Source organism: Mus caroli, chromosome 4 (genome assembly GCF_900094665.2).
Source record: "Mus caroli chromosome 4, CAROLI_EIJ_v1.1, whole genome shotgun sequence".
In the NCBI taxonomy this organism is placed as follows: domain Eukaryota; kingdom Metazoa; phylum Chordata; class Mammalia; order Rodentia; family Muridae; genus Mus; species Mus caroli.
This window is the reverse complement of record NC_034573.1, coordinates 37,339,085-37,353,756: the sequence shown is the minus strand read 5'-3', so window position 1 is coordinate 37,353,756 and position 14,672 is coordinate 37,339,085. Positions and strand designations below refer to the sequence as shown.

The window sequence follows — 14,672 nt, the reverse complement described above, 5'->3', positions numbered from 1 at the left end:
ATATTCACAGAATTCCAGACTCCAAAAGCTGCTATAAGATAATTTATTAAAGTCTACCCTATAATTTCCCATAATAATGGCACATATAATAATTAAAAACAGCAAAGATGCTTGGTTTGTTTCGTGTGTTGACTGGTGCATTGTGGACAATGTAGAGTCCTTAGCAATTTCAGGCTACTATCAGGAAATCCAAAGATCAAGTCACATTTCTGAGCAAGGGTCCAGGAAGCTCATCTGACCTGCTGAAAGGGTTTGTCTCTGACCTTCCAGCAAGCCCTCAGGTCCCCTCCATCCAACTCACACAGAGGAATCAGAGTCCAAGCTCCTCCTTTATGCTTGGCCAATCCATGGGGAACAGCAGCTGATCACAAAGAAAAGAGGAAGGCCAAAGACTAGATGTTTTCTGCAAGGAGGACATCCGGAAGGTTGTGACCATAGGTGAAAACAATTCTTTCTAGACCATTTCCCATTATTTTTGACTTTGTTCAGGGACTACTCAAGAAAATATCCTTGGATCCTTAGTTGGCCTTCAAGTCTATACATATAAGATTGTGTGTGTGTGTGTGTTCTAAGCATCACTCCCTGCTTACAGGAGTAGGGAGCTGGCAGTACTCTGGGCAGATAAGACCCCTGGTGCCTGGATTCCAAAGAAATACTCTGCTCAGGGCTCCAAAGCACCATGTGAACCTGCTTTGACTTATGACAGCCATTCTGAGCAAAGGAATTAGCTCAGTGCCTCTGCAGAAGGTATCTTGTTCAGTTTCCAAGCCTTGTTCTCACTGAAGCCAGACAAACCAGTCCTGCTGCTCAAGTGACAGTGAATTCCACTCTGTGTGTTCCTGCTCTGGCCAGTCTTCACTGTGGATCATGGAGTCAGCCAGGTACAAGCTCCAGGCATTCTAAACATGTTCTAATGAGGAGCACATAAGTGCCTACCTGGACAAAGTGTGGTTTAGAGAGGGGTGGAAGTGGGAAGTGGAATGGACAGTTGTCTACCAAGAAGAGCTGACATTCTTGGAAATGTCTGTCCCTCTCTATTTATGGAAAAATCTCTCCATGAAGTAGCTTCCACAGCCCAGCTTCTAGCACCACAGACCTACTTGTTGGAGATTCAGGACTTTTCTCTGAAAAGCCATAGACTTACTACCCCAATATTCTCCTTAGACATCCTAACTGGGAGAGTCAGCCATTTGACTACAAGGACTCTAAGCTAGCTACACAGCTAACTCTCCCTGACTGATCTGGGCAGTAGGTGCTGTCTGGATGGCACACAAGGCAGAGATGGTAGAGATGGTCAGCTCCCTTCCTCTGTGGATCGAGACTCTGATTTGAGCTTCACGAACTCTCGGGCTACCTCGTCATTGCTCCTCTGAGAAAGAATCCGGAGAATGGTCATGCCTGTCTCATCCATATGGATCTTCCGGCCCAGTGGGCACCAGCAGGCACAGCTGCCCTTAGCTGCCACATCCCTCAGGGGCATCACTGCCAGTCCTATCACACGATCCTCCCGGGCAAAGCAGTAATCCTTCACACAGATCTGCAATTCATAGGCCTCTGGACCCTCTTCATTTCCCAGGAGGCTATAAGCACAGGGTACAGGATAAAAAGCCAGAAATGAACATTTTCTGCTGAATTTATCCAAGTTTGACATCGAAGCAGTTTCTTCAGCCTTACCACCCAGCACTCCCCAATTCCAGAGCTCTATAGGTTTCCTGCTCTGTAACTTACAAGTGAAATGTCTCGTTGTACTTGGGAGTCCAGTTGTTACTTTTAGACTTGGTTGTGAACTTCCTCTTCTTATCACTTTGGTGTGGGCCAACCATGGTCACTTCCACAAAAGGCCGGAACATACCCGCTGTCTGCCACTTGAGGTCATTGGCTGCTACCACTATCCAAACAAGGGAGATCTGTGAGGGGTCCCACCAGTGCTCCCAGTTCTTCAGTCCTAGGTCATGTTCCCCTGGGGAAGGACAGAGCTGGAGCACTCGGATGAGTATCCCCTGCTTTCAAGAGATGAGTGAGGCCATGGCTAAGAAAGGGTCAGACTCTGCAGGAGTGAGCGCATCCTCTCACACTAAGACCAGACAAGGCAGCCCAGTTAGGGAATAGGATCCATAGACAGGAAACAAATTCAGCCCCCCTGTGGGAGGGGGGACTGGGAGAGGAGGGGGACCAGATACTGGAATGTAAAGTGAATAAATAAATTAATGAAAAAAGAAAGGGTCCAATGTCTAAGTGAAAGCACTTACCTTTCACTGTGACCTTATGCTCCCCAGTGCCAGGATGTGTAAATAAGTCCACCTGAATAGAGACTTCTCCCACGGGGTCATCCACACCAGCCCCTGACGGACAGACATGATTGCCCACATGAGGGTTTAGAATGCACCACCTCACACCCTACCCTGAAGCAAGAAGAAATCACCCACAGTAGTCATGGGGAAGTAACAAATGGGAGAGAAAACAAAAAGGAGAAAAAGAATGAGGCTGTGCACTATAACTCAAAATAGGCTGGCAGTATCTGGAAAGAAACTTACTTTAAAAATACACAGAGAATTTTCTCTCCCTCCTTCCCTCCTCCTCTTTGCTTTCTGCTCATTCTTACTCCCTGCGTAGTGCAAGGTAGACTTGAACTTGAGTGCCTCCTGCTTCAGCCTCTTGATTTCTCAGATAATAGGCATGTGCTACTGTGCCCTGGCTTAACGACATCTCTTAATGTTCTTAAGGTAAGAGAAGCAATCTTGTGCTTATCCTTGGGATTTCTGGGTGTCCCTTCTCTGTCCTACTTCAATCCATAGAACAACTCTCTAGTCACAATCTCGGAAGAAGTCAGGCATCCACTGCCAAAGGCTAAGATTTGGTACAGAACTGCTGAACGTTTAACAGCTGGTCCAGCCACCTCGAGCACCACCGCGAGCACACAGCTCACTGTAGTCCACTGGGTGAGTCAGTGTTTGATTCACATTTGCACAGTGTAAAAGAACATACCCTTTTCTGGCCGAATGTCCTCGTTAGCAGTAAACCTAATACCTTTCCCATCATGTACTGAGCGAGGACAGGCAAGTCAAGAGGTGAGCGGCAGGAGGACAGAGAAAGAAGAGAGGTTAAAGGTCAAAGAGTTACAGCCATTTGAGAGAGCTCATAGACATTCAAGAAGCTCAGACAGGGGTAGGGAGGTAGGATGCAGAAGTCAAAGAGTCAAAGTCAATGCCTGAGTATTCCACACTAGACTCCTCCAGTTAGAGACCAACTAAACCATGGCAGAACAGTGGAAAGTATAGATGGAACATATCTAAGGCCAGCAGGAAAAGGCAGAGGTGCCAGCTTCTGATTTTCTAGCCCTTAAGTGACAGACAAAATCCCCATGGTGCACTCCGCTAGCACTTTATGCTCCATCTTCACTGTTACCTAGCTGTAGCTCAATGCTCCCAAAAGCTTTCTGGGTTAGCTCAGACCCTCCCTCATATTACAGGCCATATATGTCCTCAGCTCCTCAGAAGTTCTCCCTGCCCCCTTCAGCCACACCCATCCCTGCTTCTCTTGTCTCCCCGAAACTCCCAGACTCTGGACTGAGAACAGAAACAGAGCAGTAATGCACAATTCCTCCATTTTCTCATGTTCCATCACTTCCAGTCTTGACTGCTTAGATTTCTCCCTTCTGAGTCAACCCTGTAGTTTACATCCACAGCTCAGTAAAACTCAAGCCTCCCATTCTTGCTACGTCATTAGGGTCATAACCCTGGCAGCCTGCCGGTTCTCTTGGAGGAACCCTTGTAAGAATGCCTGTAGGGTGCCTCCTGGAAGGATCTGGCTTCAGGATCAGGTCAGAATTCTAGGATGAGCCTCTCTTTGAAGATGTGCTTTAGTTTGCACAGGCATAGCTGGTGGCAAGTAGTATAGGGGACTGAAAATTCCCAAGACAAAAAAAAAAAAAAAGAAATCCTGTCCCTACCCCCAAAACAGACCAACGGAGCTGTCTGGTCCCCAGTGCATAAGCATCATTCTTGAGCCCTCAGCCTTGCTACGTAGTCCCTTCAGCTGCCCTGATCTACCTTAGTCTGCTAATCATCCGTGCTGATGGTCTGGGGAGCCCTTTGCTTTTTTCTCTCCAGAACACCACCAAGTAAAGCAGTAAGGCTGCACATGACTCCCTGTCAAGGCTTCCTCGTTTTCTTCTTCAACTGTGCAAAGCTGAGCCCAGGAAATGTCCAGGAAAAGGAATAAGGAAATCCCAGACACATTTTCAAAACCCTGGTGACTCTCATTCCCCTGCCTGGTGTGGGTATGTGCCTGGGTAGGTACTGAATGTTGAGAGTCAATCTTGGAGGAGAAATTAGATCCTCTCCAAGGGCTAAACAATAATAATTCCCTACAGGTGCTGTACATGGGGGTGGGGGATGGGAACACATGGTTCCTTACCCTGGGCAGTCTGTGAGCGCACAAATGTCTTGATGAGAGTGTCTGTAGTCTGTGTATACAGAGAGAGGGCATAACGCAGAGACTGCAGGTCTGGGCTCTTTTCCAGGAAGGTTTTCTTCAGACCATTGCCTCCTGCATGGAAGTATTGCTGAAAGACAAACGATCACCTGCTTCATCCTCACAGAGAGGCAGCTCCCAAACTGTCCTCAGAGAAACCAGAAGAGGACTTAGAGAAGAGACTATTTGACAAACTATGATCAGAAGCACCTATGGAGCCAGCCAGAACCCCTCAGCATCATTAGGATGTTCAGCAAGAACAGTAAGAGACGGGCATACTCATGGAGGTAGTGTTTGAAGAAAGGGCCTATCAAGTTGGGCAGGTATGAGACAGAAGCATTTTAGGTTGGGTGAAGAGCCAAAGGTGATCTTTTACCTCTCTGAATCTTAGGGAACTTGACACCTCAGACGTACTTTCTCCAAATGCCTCAATTGTAGTTTACATGCACCTGGCTCATGATCACCTTACCAATCTTGTATCTTGGGCTTGGAATTGTTTCTTTCTTTCTGTATCTCTGACACTGCTGAGGTTTTGTTCTCTGGATATAGAATACTAAGAGCCTGAGAGCTAGTCTGGCATGGTGGGATGTCAAGGCCAAGTGTGCAGACTGTCTGGAGAAGGGAAAAGTGTCCACCTTGATGGTGTCCAAGGCCAAGTCGAGGACAGCACACTGCTTTGGCGTGAGATTCCGCGTTTCCTCCCGTACCATGTGGTCCTGGAACCCCAGAGAAAACATTATCAGGAAAGCCCAGGGCAGTCATAAGTGCAGAGCCCTCACCAGCCAGTTCAAAAATAGCCCTTGCATAGTATTTCTCTCCCCATATCAGCCCCCCAGGCACCCTCCCTGCAGCCTCATGGACCCCTCATCCCAAGAACCTTGAGTTTGGAAAGCTGGCTCAGCTCCTTGGCAGCAGTTAATATCAGCTGGGTGCCCTGGGCAGAGAGAGATCAGTCAAAAGCAGAGGACTGCAAATTTTATCAGGAGGTGAGGAGTAAGGGAAAGGAGACAGTGGGAGGACTGGGAGGATGGTGCTCTTACCGTCTGGTCAGTGAGTGGGGGCAGGACAATAACCCGCTCCATGGTGTTCATCACCACCCGCCAGAGCTCCTTCAGGACCCGCTTCAGAACTGTCTTCTCACACACAGTGGCAAACAGCGTGAGGCTACAGATTCAGACAACAGGTGAGGCTGGGAAAAGTCTAGAGTGCCCACTCCCGAGGCTCCCCCGAGGCTCCCCTGTGTGAAGGCCTCAGCTTTACTTTTCCCCACAGAGGGCTACTCACTTGCCATCCAGGAAGTCCATGAGAGGTCGCAGCACACTATCTGCATCCTGAGCCACCGAGGCCCTGGCGTTAGGGGATGCATTCCCTGTGCCCCGAACTTGGCCCAGGATGTCAGCCATTTGTCGAACACATTCATCAATCCGCACCTGGAAGCTACACATATGCCTACAGTGCAGCCTTCCCTGTCCCCCACACTGACAGTGGAGCAACAGCAGCAATTTAGACTCATATCTTTATGCTGCGTCTCCACAAGGGACAATACACAGGAATATAGGAATGTCTACAGCTGGATGGGTATGGTAGCAGCTCTAGGGATGTCCAGAAACTACATCTGGTTCTAAGTGTTGCATGTTTTGGGGCCACTGACCTGTTTCCAAACACCATGCTAAGCTCATCCAGAACTGAATTCAGTTTCACCTGCAGCTCCTTCAGACTGTCTGCAGCTTCAGAGTCCAGCTATGGGGGGAGGGGGGGTAGACTAGGTTAGACTGCTCTCACTACTTCATATGCCACCATTCCCCGTATGGCCGTGCTCCAACACCCACTCTTCCCTTCTAGGATCATATCTCAATACTGTCTCCTCCTTTCTAGGACTACACCTCAATGTTAGCTCCTCCCTCCTAGGACCCAACACCTCCCATTCCCAATTCTTCTTAGAAACATATCCCAATGGCTAATTAATTCTCTATCCTAGGTCCATACCCCAAATGCCTGCCTCTCCCTCCCAGAGCCCTCCCTCCCTCTATGCTTGTTTCTCTGGGTTAGTACCATAACCCAGTGGCTACTTTTCCTTTCCAGGATTTTACCACAGTGCCTATCTCAAATGAAGCCATCCTGAGCTAAGCACACCTCACCTAACTTAACTGAGAGAGGGTAGAGCTCTGTGGCCAGGCAGCTCAGCCCAGGCAAAGTGCAGTGAGCACATACCCTGAACTTACCTCTTTGCCTCCCATGGCCTCAAACATTTTCTCCAGCTGGACCCTCAGTTGCTGCATGTTGTTCATCAGGATACAGGGCTTTGGGACAGACAGATGCCTTCAGTCTTAGCTTCTTTTAGCACAGTGCCCCTGGTGTAGGGTCCCTCACTCTATTAAGCTACCCCAAGGCTACAGGCACTTCACATTACCCTAAAGGCTGAGATCTAACGCCAATTCAGATAAGTCTCTTTGAACAAAGATAGTAAACATTTTTGCCTAAATGTAGACTAGGTAGTAGTTACACAGGAACTCATGGTGTTACTTTTTCTAACTGTGAATGTCTGAAATTTTTAAATTGAAGACTAAGTAAATGCTTAGTAGAGGAAAAAGCACCAAGCAGAAGCTCAGAGGCACTCTTAGCGAACTTCTCATTATCGTGTGGCATGAATCTTAGGCAAAGCATGAAGGGCACTCAGATATCTTCCACTCCCTTCCTCTCAGTGCCCAGGGCCAAGCCCTACCAGTCTCTCCTTTGTGCAGTAAGCTGGGAAACTCTTTGATAAGATGTCTGCATACTGCATCAGCACTTTCCCAATGGTCTGAGGAAAGAGAAGAAAAGGAAAGAGAATCCTTATTATCTCACAGGGGCCTTGCTGCCTCAACTTCCATTTCTCATCCCAACATAACAACAGCAGGGAGCTGGCTGCAGTGAAGGACACATATAGTCCTAGCACTCGGGAGGCAGAGGCCAGGAGGACTGTTGCAGGTTCAAGCCAGTCTAGGCTACATAGTGATTCTAAACCAGCCAAGGCTATACAGCAAGACCGGATCACAAATATATGAAACAAAACAAAACAAACCCCTAAAATATCAAGAAAGCAAAGAAGGACTCATAGGAAGGAGCAAAATTCCCTTTCAACTGCAGATCAGAACTGAGACAGACTATCAGTCTGCTTAAAACACAGCAAAGGGGAAGTAGGTAATATAAGGCTTTACTAGAAGGCCACCAGAGAAGAGGGTAGAATACAGGCCTATGACTGTGAGTGTGGTGGTGTGAAGGGGCAAGGGCCCAGGAGGTCCATTATTACCTTAGCAAACCTTCTCATGTAGTGGGCAAGGATGTTGGGGTCTGGACATTCCAACTTCCGGATGATCTCAAAGCTCTGGTTGAGTTGTGTAAAGACGTCCACCACAGAACAGGAAAACAAGGCATGCTCTGATGTCTGTTGGAACTAAGGAAGACCACACATGGAATAACCATCCATACCCAGCTTTAGGTTTGAAAGAGGTCTGCCTAGCATGGGTGGCTCCATGCTCTCCATAGCTTTTCTACAGATTGTTTAGGACAGGGTTAGACCAGCCTAGCAGAATCTCAAAACTTCTGGCCAATAGCTGAATGCCGAGACCCAACTGATCACTGTGTAGCTAAAGTCCCCAACTTACCCCATCCTTCTTATCTCGTTCCAAGGCCCCACGAAGGAATTCCAGTGACACATCTTCATTCTCGTCTAGCCACTGTAGCACAAACTGCTCAAACCACCTGTAGTTAGGACAGGAAAACCTGAGGACTGAAGATAATTGGTACAGACAGACCATAAGACCTGACAGCTCCTCCAGATGGAATCTCTGGAAGGCAGGGCATTAACACTTCTCTTTCTAAAGCAGTGCCTGCAACAGGCAACCTGAGCTGAGCCTACTAAACCCAATGTAGGGTACTATCTTCACCCATTCAGAAGGCCCCCCACCACCCTCCCTTCCCCCCCACTGCCCACACACTCACGCTGGGTACTCAGGCACTTGCCCCTGGAGGGCAGGCAGATCCCGCACATATTCATTGTGGAGCCACTTCACCTTGAAGTGCAGGTTCATGTAGTCAGCACTCTTACACAGCCGGTCTTTCTCATGTTCTAATGAAGGGAGGTAAACTGGATCAAGTTTTAGCAGTAGCCATGGTTCCTATATTTCCTAAGGCAGTAGGTCTACATAGGTGGCTCTGACAGAGAGCCTAGAAGACAGGTGACTCACAAGTATTTCTAACATCTACCTCTCACACCCATCCTCTAAGAGCTTCCTTTACAGAGGCTAAGCCAAGTCAAGTCTATAGTCTTAATCTAACTTCTGGAAGTGCAATGTGAAGTCTCTGGTTTCTGGTAAGGAAAGGAAAGGGCGCTAAGGATAATTAGTGGAGTCTACCAGGGAAGAGGGTGACAGAAGTGAAGGAAAGACAATGGTTTTCTAGTAGTTGTTTGTTTTCAATCTTAGTAACTGAACTATTCTATCAAGTAGGCTTAAATGAAGAGATATTAAGTTACATGTGATAGGAATATGTTAATAGGAGCCACTAGAGACAGAAAACCAAACAGAATGACAGGGAACAACCATGTTATGACAGAATCTCAAGGTAAAGTGAAGGGCTCCCAAGAAGACTGAAACACAGAAAATGAGCCCTCAGGGAAATATGCAAATGAAGATCATCACTTTGGAAACTGGAAAACAGAAGAAGCTACCATGCTGTAGCAATTAGGAGTATTATTATGGATCTAATGGGTTAGCTAGCTGAATCTAAATCTAGGATGAAGTTCACTCAGGGGCAACTCAGAGTCTAGAACACTGACTATATCCACACATTATCTTCATACCTACCCTTTATAGCTGATGTATTAATTTGAATAATAAAAGTCAGTATGTACTGATATAAAGGTTATAAAGAAGGAGAGACTAAGCAAGAGAGAAGGAGCAGCTGGTATCCTCAAAGACATCATTGCTTAACTTTGAGATAGCATAGGTATTGCTCCTCCAAGTCAAAGCAGAATATCTAGTCTAGGGATGCTAGTTCTAGTGATTAGTGCAGCAGATACTCATCAGGGAAGGAGAAGCCTGGGCCGCAACCTGGAAAGGTTTGGAGTCCCTAGACGTTCATCTTCTGGAACTATAGGACCACTGAAACCCAAAGCTACATTTGCCATCTCTTCTAGAAAGCAGTGAGCAAGAGAAGGAAGGATATAAGACTAGAGGCAAAAGGGACAACCAAAAGTTCTTACCACCAAAGAAGACTTTTCGAATACGAATGATAGAAGTGGCTTGTGACAAACAGAGATACCAATGAGCAACAAAAAGTGTGAAAATCGGGGATGCCAGAGACCCTCCATTTTCTAGTGCTCTTGAACCAGTCCCTGACCTTGAGACACAGAATGATGGCACAGGGTCCAGGTGACGCTTGAACATTTTCTTTTGTTTCAGGACCTTTGAGTTACTGTATTTGTATACTCTTGCATTCCCTGACAATCCATTATGTGTCCTCTGGTACCAGGCCCCAATTTCTATATCAAATATTAACTTCAGTACATAAACACCAGGTAGGTGAGTGTTCAAACACTGGGTATACATTTTTCTAACAAGATCCAAAGAGTTAATCCTCTAGCAAGGCCGCATGTGAGCACTGTGTAGATAGCTCAGTTGGTAAAATGCTTGACTCATTAACATGAGGACCTGAGCTCAGAATCCAGAACCTACATAAAAAGCTGGACATGGTGGCAGGATGGAAGGTGATGGAAGATGGGAGGTGGAGACAGGCAGACCTCTGAAGGCTCATGGGCCCACCAGCCTAATCTACTTGGTGAAACTCCAATCCAATGAGAGATTCTTATCTGAAACAAAAAGTGTCTTAGCACCTAAAAACCAAGTCTAGATATTGTATGCAAATTTCATGAGGTTGTTACTTGTGGTAGAATTGGAGTTAATCTGTCAGCTGGGGCTTTAAAATGTTTGTTTGTTTGTTCACTTACTTATTATATATGTGTGTACATCCACATCTACATGTCGAGGTTAGAGGGTACGTTGAGGTGTTGGTTTGTACCTTACACCTTGTTTAGGCAGTGTTTCTCTGACACTTCTGTTGAGGTGCAGTAACTCCAGGCTAGCCAGCCTGCTGCATCTCTCTACTTCCTAGTATCCCTCAACAGGGTCTTGCTATGAAGCTCTGGTTGGCTTGAAACTTGCTATGTAGACTGGCTGGCCTCAAACTCAGAGATCTTCTTGCCTCTGTTCCCTGAATGCTACCATGTTTGGCCTGCATCCATCTTTTTACATGGGGGAGGAGGGATGGGTAGTGAACTTGAACAGGTAGAGCTTCCCCCACCCCACTGAACTATCTCCCCAGTCATCTTTCATTCCTAGAGGGTTCGTTGAACCCACAATCTCTTCTAAATCTCTAATTCTGGTAATGTCTATAAAGACTCTGATGGAATAGTATAATTAAATTTAACTTGTTTTCTCCCACCTCTTGCTGTTTTAACACCTTCACATGAAGGTGAACAGAATATGCCAACCAGTATTACACTATTGTTCAAAGGTAAAACATCCTAAAATATACTTTACTCTTGTCTTCTTCCATGCAATTAAATAACCATCTCTTACTGGACAAGGTGGTATAGACCTATGATCCCAGATACTCAGGAGGCTATGTCAAAAGGACTGCAAATTCAAGGCCTGCCTAGGCTATTCAAGGCCTCATAGGATACACAAGACCTTCCGTTTCATCCTCAGTACTGTCCCTACTCCATCCCCCCCAAATCATCAGTGCCCACCCATTTTACCTACAAAATGCCCCTGGAATCTATTTCCTTCTAGGTACACTATTACCTGCTAGGTATATCATTACCACTGTACTTAGCTTATACTAGACTTAGCCACTAGACTGGCCATTCCCTTCCAATCTACTTTCCATAGCATATGAGTGAGTGGTCTTTCTCTATGATAAATCTGATTATATCAATCTCCTGCTCAAGATGTGAGGGGCTTCCACCTGCCTGATGGAGTCCAGAAACCTATACATTGTCACCTATGATCTAGCCCTTTCCAACCTCATCTCCCACTGACTATTTTCCCTGTCCTCTGTAGTGCAAGAAATTGTGAACTGCTGTTTTGCTTCCACCTCTCAAAGGAAAATACATGCTGGGCCGGTGGCACCCAGTGTTCTTAGTTCCCTTTGCTGCCGTTATTACCATCTCTCTTCAGTAACAATGTCTTCTCATGTTTTCTTTGGTTTCTCCTTTGCAGATCTGAGGTTTTGCAAACCCCATTACATGGTTCTCTTTTATGTTCTCAGCACCCTATATTCATTCTTTTTGTGGCATTTAGAACTTTGTATTTATAAATCTGTTTTCTAGACTGGCCTGTGAGCTTCTCAAGAGTCAAGGCTCTGCCTGACTCATCTTAGTGAGTATTCACAAGGAGCATAGTGCCTGGCAGAAAGACAATACTCAATAAGTGGAGAGTGGGGATGGGGTTTACTGCAAAGAAGCAGGAGGGTACTTTCTCCTTCATATTTTAAGTGGGAGGGTAATTACATAGCAGCATTTGTCAATCACTAAATTGCCCAGGAATGGCCTGGAACTCAATAAGTATCCTAGGCTGGCCTTGAACTCACCACCCTCGTGCTCCAACCTCCTCTCTGCCATCCCTAGTTAAGGGCAGAATTGTCAACATTCCTTCTACCATCAGGATCAATACTGTCCTCTTTTTCCTTCATATTCTGAGAATCAGCAGTTCTTGTTCTAATCTCTCACCACGCATCTATCACAACCCATTCTTCCATCTCCTTGCTATAGTACAGCTTCTCCTTCACTCTTACATTAGCATAGCTTTTCATTGTGTGCACCCCCTTCCCTTTGCTACCCCTATCTTTTAAAGAGGTAAAAAATTTAAATCTCCACATGTGTGGCACAGCAGATTAATGGTTCCTTCTTGTTCCTAATAGTTGAGCTCTCCTCAGAGCTGAGGATATTTGCTAGCTGTGCTTTCTATCGTCCAGTTACCTTATCAGCTCAGGAAATGGATGCCACAGCTACTCCTAGTGTATAGATGAGAAAACGGGAACTCACAACATTAAATGGCTGGGAAGAGCAAGCTGACTTTGCTCATACGAGGTAAAAGGCCTGAAGCCTAACAAGTGGGTGAATAAGTCCACCTTACAGTACCCGTCTTGTGCGTTGGTTTATTTGTCAGAGGTCTTTATTTTTCCTGTTAAGCCCACCACAATCGTTCATTGAGAACTGACACCAAACCTCCCATCAGGTTTGCTGAGTGTTGTCCCACCAAGGCAGGGATGTCAGGCAAAACCTGTATAAATGTGTGTATTACATTGCCCAAAGTAAGCAAGACTCAGCCACTGCTCGGGGCTGACTTACACAGTGTAACCACATGTGGTCTGGCTATAACAACTTAGCACAGACCTTCAAAGTGTCTTTGAACCTCAAGATTCTGATTCTAAACCTCACAGGCTTAAGAGTCTGAGAGTGGTCCATGTCTTCCCTCCATCCAAGTGGAGCACAGACTTTGCCCTGAGCTTGTCCCATATGCCTCCTTTTCCTTCAGACCCACTTTCCAAGACTGAGGAGCTAGACTAACATATATAGCAGACTGGAACAGCAGCTAGACTGGTGTGCACAGACGGGTGTAGACATAGACAGAGAGGGATATCTTTGTGAGGGTGAGAAATGGAAAGCAGAATAAGCTGAATGAACAAAGTGAAGAGACTTATCTGGCTCTGCTCCATGGGCTGAGGCCTTCTGAGCAGGTTTCAAAGAAAGCCAGGCCAGAAATATAAGATAATAATGACATCTCTAAGTATTTAAGCTTCTCTTGTTCTTCAAACTTTAAACATAACTCTTGGAAGCAAGCCACTATTCGGAAACCCTTCACCATGGGTGAAGCTGTTTTCTGGGCTGGAAAGGCCCTGCATAGGTACTTGTTATAAAGCTAGAAGGAGAAACCCACACCTGCACACCCACTGTCCTTACATGGCTCCTTAGGCTACAGCTTTGTCTGTCCTATGCCTCCTATAGCTTACCTGTCGCCATGGGTAGAAGCCCTCTACTTTCTTACTATACTGTTTACCAAGAACTTGAAGTTGTGTGGTAAAGGAAAGAAAGAACTTATGAGGTAGATGGAGTCTGGCAGACCCTTACCCTCCAGTGCATATTTCATGTCTTGAGCAAACAGATGCCACATCACTTCTGCACTGACTTTTCCTACGTTCAACTCCTGAGGAAACCTGAGAATGGAAAAAAACATGGTAAACATCAAGGCAAGAGCTATTTGGTTTTATTTATCCCAAGGTACCTAGTTCTCACAAGACATAATGAAGAGGAGTTGAGTCCTAGGGAACAGGACTAGACTGAGTCTGGAGAAAAGGGGCCCAGGGACGAATGGGAGAATAAATGACAGCGAGTGGGACCATATTAGCTAAGATGAACCCAAAGGACAGAATGCCCAGAAGGTACAGACAAGGCATTGAATCCCTGAGGAGGGTTGAGGCTGAAGGATAGGCTCAGGATAGATAAGCTGCAGGAGAAAGAGCAGGGGTGGGCCTTAAGAGGCCAGCTGTTTTTCACTGTGGACAGGCACATGCACACACAGTCTCTGGATCCCCTGGGGGCTCCCCTGACAGTCCCAGTCCCAGAAGCCTTTCTCTCTGGGGAGGCTATCCCATCCTGTATAGGGCCCCCTTATATTTCCACACCTGTCTCCAGAAACAGTTACCCAGACAGATACAAGGGACAGAGGGACAGATGGACGGACAGTTGGAAGAGGTGGCACTGCAAACATACAGAGATAGGAAAGAGAGGCTGTTAGATGGACAGACCAATCCCCAACCAGACAGAGCCAAGCAGGGTGATACTCACTGGCTCAGAACAGGTGTGTAGGAATTCTTATCCTCCTCTATGATCGACACAATGAGTGTGATAAGTTTGGGCCAGAAATCCAAGTTCCGAATGCTGGGCCCCGGTTCCTCTAGAGGTTGTTCCTGCTTCGAGTTCAGGGGAGGGGGTGGGGCATGGAGAAAGGGAGCTAGTCACAACAGTACTGAAAAGACTCTTCCTTTTTCTTTTTCCTTCACCATGCCTGCTACTTTAAAGTTAGGGATACTTCCTTTTCTGGCACATGACTTCTAAATGACTGCCTCAGCTCCATAAGAGGGGTGACTCCTGGGAGACC

At 46.4% G+C, this 14,672-nt stretch overlaps 1 protein-coding gene across 9 annotated transcripts in view; it reads right to left on the bottom strand.

The window, feature by feature from the left end:
• Window positions 1-27: 27 nt before the first annotated feature.
• The window catches only part of Unc13b (unc-13 homolog B), a 189,204-nt gene continuing 174,559 nt past the window's right edge, over window positions 28-14,672 (bottom strand). For 5 of the 9 annotated variants that reach the window (XM_029476018.1, XM_029476019.1, XM_029476015.1 and 2 more), the window contains 17 exons: window positions 14,360-14,484; window positions 13,643-13,728; window positions 8,455-8,581; window positions 8,118-8,214; window positions 7,763-7,906; window positions 7,196-7,273; window positions 6,696-6,773; window positions 6,125-6,213; window positions 5,758-5,910; window positions 5,514-5,637; window positions 5,351-5,407; window positions 5,109-5,189; window positions 4,417-4,564; window positions 2,986-3,042; window positions 2,250-2,342; window positions 1,729-1,888; window positions 555-1,580 (listed from right to left, as the gene is read on the bottom strand). In XM_029476018.1, coding sequence (XP_029331878.1) covers window positions 1,295-1,580; window positions 1,729-1,888; window positions 2,250-2,342; window positions 2,986-3,042; window positions 4,417-4,564; window positions 5,109-5,189; window positions 5,351-5,407; window positions 5,514-5,637; window positions 5,758-5,910; window positions 6,125-6,213; window positions 6,696-6,773; window positions 7,196-7,273; window positions 7,763-7,906; window positions 8,118-8,214; window positions 8,455-8,581; window positions 13,643-13,728; window positions 14,360-14,484 — 1,983 coding nt within the window. In that variant the 3' untranslated portion in view covers window positions 555-1,294. Of the gene's footprint in view, window positions 1,581-1,728; window positions 1,889-2,249; window positions 2,343-2,985; window positions 3,043-4,416; window positions 4,565-5,108; window positions 5,190-5,350; window positions 5,408-5,513; window positions 5,638-5,757; window positions 5,911-6,124; window positions 6,214-6,695; window positions 6,774-7,195; window positions 7,274-7,762; window positions 7,907-8,117; window positions 8,215-8,454; window positions 8,582-13,642; window positions 13,729-14,359; window positions 14,485-14,672 lie in introns of all 9 variants that reach the window. The other 4 variants (XM_029476020.1, XM_021159382.2, XM_029476016.1 and 1 more) reach the window with 3 other exon arrangements.